At 55.7% G+C, this 1,981-nt stretch overlaps 1 protein-coding gene across 1 annotated transcript in view; it reads right to left on the bottom strand.

Annotated features, from left to right (window-relative positions):
• Positions 1 to 1,981, bottom strand: part of LOC107300816 (casein kinase II subunit alpha) — a gene marked incomplete at its 3' end in the record, with an annotated part of 14,981 nt that overhangs the window by 10,349 nt on the left and 2,651 nt on the right. Inside the window, exons 2-3 of the mRNA XM_015830104.1 lie at positions 1,727 to 1,838; positions 410 to 511 (exon numbers count right to left, since the gene is read on the bottom strand). Of these exons, the coding sequence (XP_015685590.1) occupies positions 410 to 511; positions 1,727 to 1,838 (214 nt within the window). The remainder of the gene's footprint in view (positions 1 to 409; positions 512 to 1,726; positions 1,839 to 1,981) is intronic.

A 1,981-nucleotide genomic window follows, 5' to 3' on the forward strand; every position in this document is an offset into this window, starting at 1 on the left:
CCCCATGCTGGCTCAGGAATTCTGGGAGTTGAAGTCCACCAGTCATGAGGGGGGCATAGTTCCCTCATGCTGGCTCAGGCATTCTGGGAGTTGAAGTCCAGGAGTCATGAAGGGGCCATAGTTTCCCCCATGCTGGCTCAGGAATTCTGGGAGTTGGAGTCCACGAGTCATGAGGAGGCCATAGTTTCCCCCATGCTGGCTCAGGAATTCTGGGAGTTGGAGTCCACGAGTCATAAAAGAGCCCAGGTTGCCTACCTCTGGTCTAGGGTCTCGAGCAGCCTCCCCTTACCCGCGTCCCCAATGCCTGGGGGGGCTGCCGCTCTGGACACAGAGGGAAGTGGCCCTGCACCGGGCGGGACTGGGCCTCCCACTGCCAGCAGCCCCCCAACCTCCCCCCGCCCCCGCTTACCACGGGGTCCTTGACGATGTCTAGAAGGTTGATGATGTTAGGTCCTCCCCGCAGGTTTTCCAGGATTTTAATTTCACGCTTTATTTTCTTTTTTTTTACTGGCTGAAAAGAAAGAAGGCGTGCAGTAACCGCCGGGCTGTGGGGTCTCTCGGCCTGGAACGGGGTACACTGCCACACACCCCCTCACTCTGGCCGGGCTTGTGGTTCTGCTCAGACACTGCGGCCCAGGCACTGGGGGGGGGATCCATATTGCATCCTCCTGCTTTCCTTTCTCACCCACACTTCCCCCCCCCACACACACCCAGGGCAGCAGCTCTGCAGCCCCTGGAAAGGGCAGAGCGCAGTCGGCTTGATCAGGGGGAGCCCCGCCGAGGTCGAGGCACTGCAGAGCTGTTTTACTCATTTGGCAAAGTGACGTGAGTGCCGACCTCACGCAAAACGGACTCTGGCCAGCGTGCAATTACACCTGCTCTTAAACCCTACTCCCAAACCAATCAAAAGCCATTTAAACCAGACCACAAGCAGGACAACGTTATGTAAGACGTAGCCGGCAGGCGGGCTGCCTTTTAGCAGCAGATCCCCAGGCTGGCTTGAAACTTTCGCTCACTTCCGGTAACTTTTGTTTGTCTAGTCCAGGGGTAGGCAACCTCGGCTCTTTTATGACTCGTGGACTTCAACTCCCAGAATTCCTGAGCCAGCCATGCTGAGGGGAAAGGGAGAGGTTTCCAAGCTGAGCCGTGCTGGCTCAGGAATTCTGGGAGTTGAAGTCCACCAGTCATAAAAGAGCCAAGGTTACCTACCCCTGGTCTAGTCTCTTCTTGAAAACCTCCAGGTTGTGGCTGCTGGACAAACCCTGGAGGCTTTCAAGGAGAGACTGGAGAGCCACTCATCTGATGTGGTACAGGGTTCCGTGCCTGACCCAGGGGGTTGGACTAGATGACCTCCAAGGTCCCCTCCAGCTCTTCTATTCTGTCATTCTATAATCCCAGATCAATATAATCAGTGGGACAGAAGTGGCCTCCAGACGTTGTGGGTGCTGCAACACTGGAAGTTTTCAAGCAGAGACTGGACAGTTACTTGTCGGCAACAGCAGTGGGCTTCCTGCCTGAGAAGGGAGCTGGACTAGATGACCTCCGAGGTCCCTTCCAGCTCTGTCATTCTGTTCTGTTCTTGGCATCAGTGCTGTTATGATAAACCCCATTCGGGAGTGAAGGTGAGACTCGAACCCTGGATCCACCCCGCCCGTGGCCTGGGTGAAGGGACGTCCCCTGCCCTGGAAACCCCACCCCCCAAACGGGAAGATGCCGACTGACCCACCTTGAGGATTTTCACCACCACTTTCTCGTTGTTGGTGATGTTGATGGCTTCAAAGACTTCGCTGTATTTGCCACGACCGAGTTTCCGCACAAGTTGGTAGTCATCTTGGTTACTGTGGAAATAAAGGGATGGAGGGATGGAGGGAGGGGGAGAGGGGGAGAGAGAGGGGGGAGAGAGAGAGAGAGAGAAAGAGAGAAAGAGAGAGAGAGGGAGAGAAAGAGAGAGAGAAAAAGAGAGGGGGGAGAGAAAGAGAGA

Source organism: Protobothrops mucrosquamatus, unplaced genomic scaffold, assembly GCF_001527695.2.
Source record: "Protobothrops mucrosquamatus isolate PMUCROS unplaced genomic scaffold, P.Mucros_1.0 scaffold8581, whole genome shotgun sequence".
Lineage (NCBI taxonomy): Eukaryota > Metazoa > Chordata > Lepidosauria > Squamata > Viperidae > Protobothrops > Protobothrops mucrosquamatus.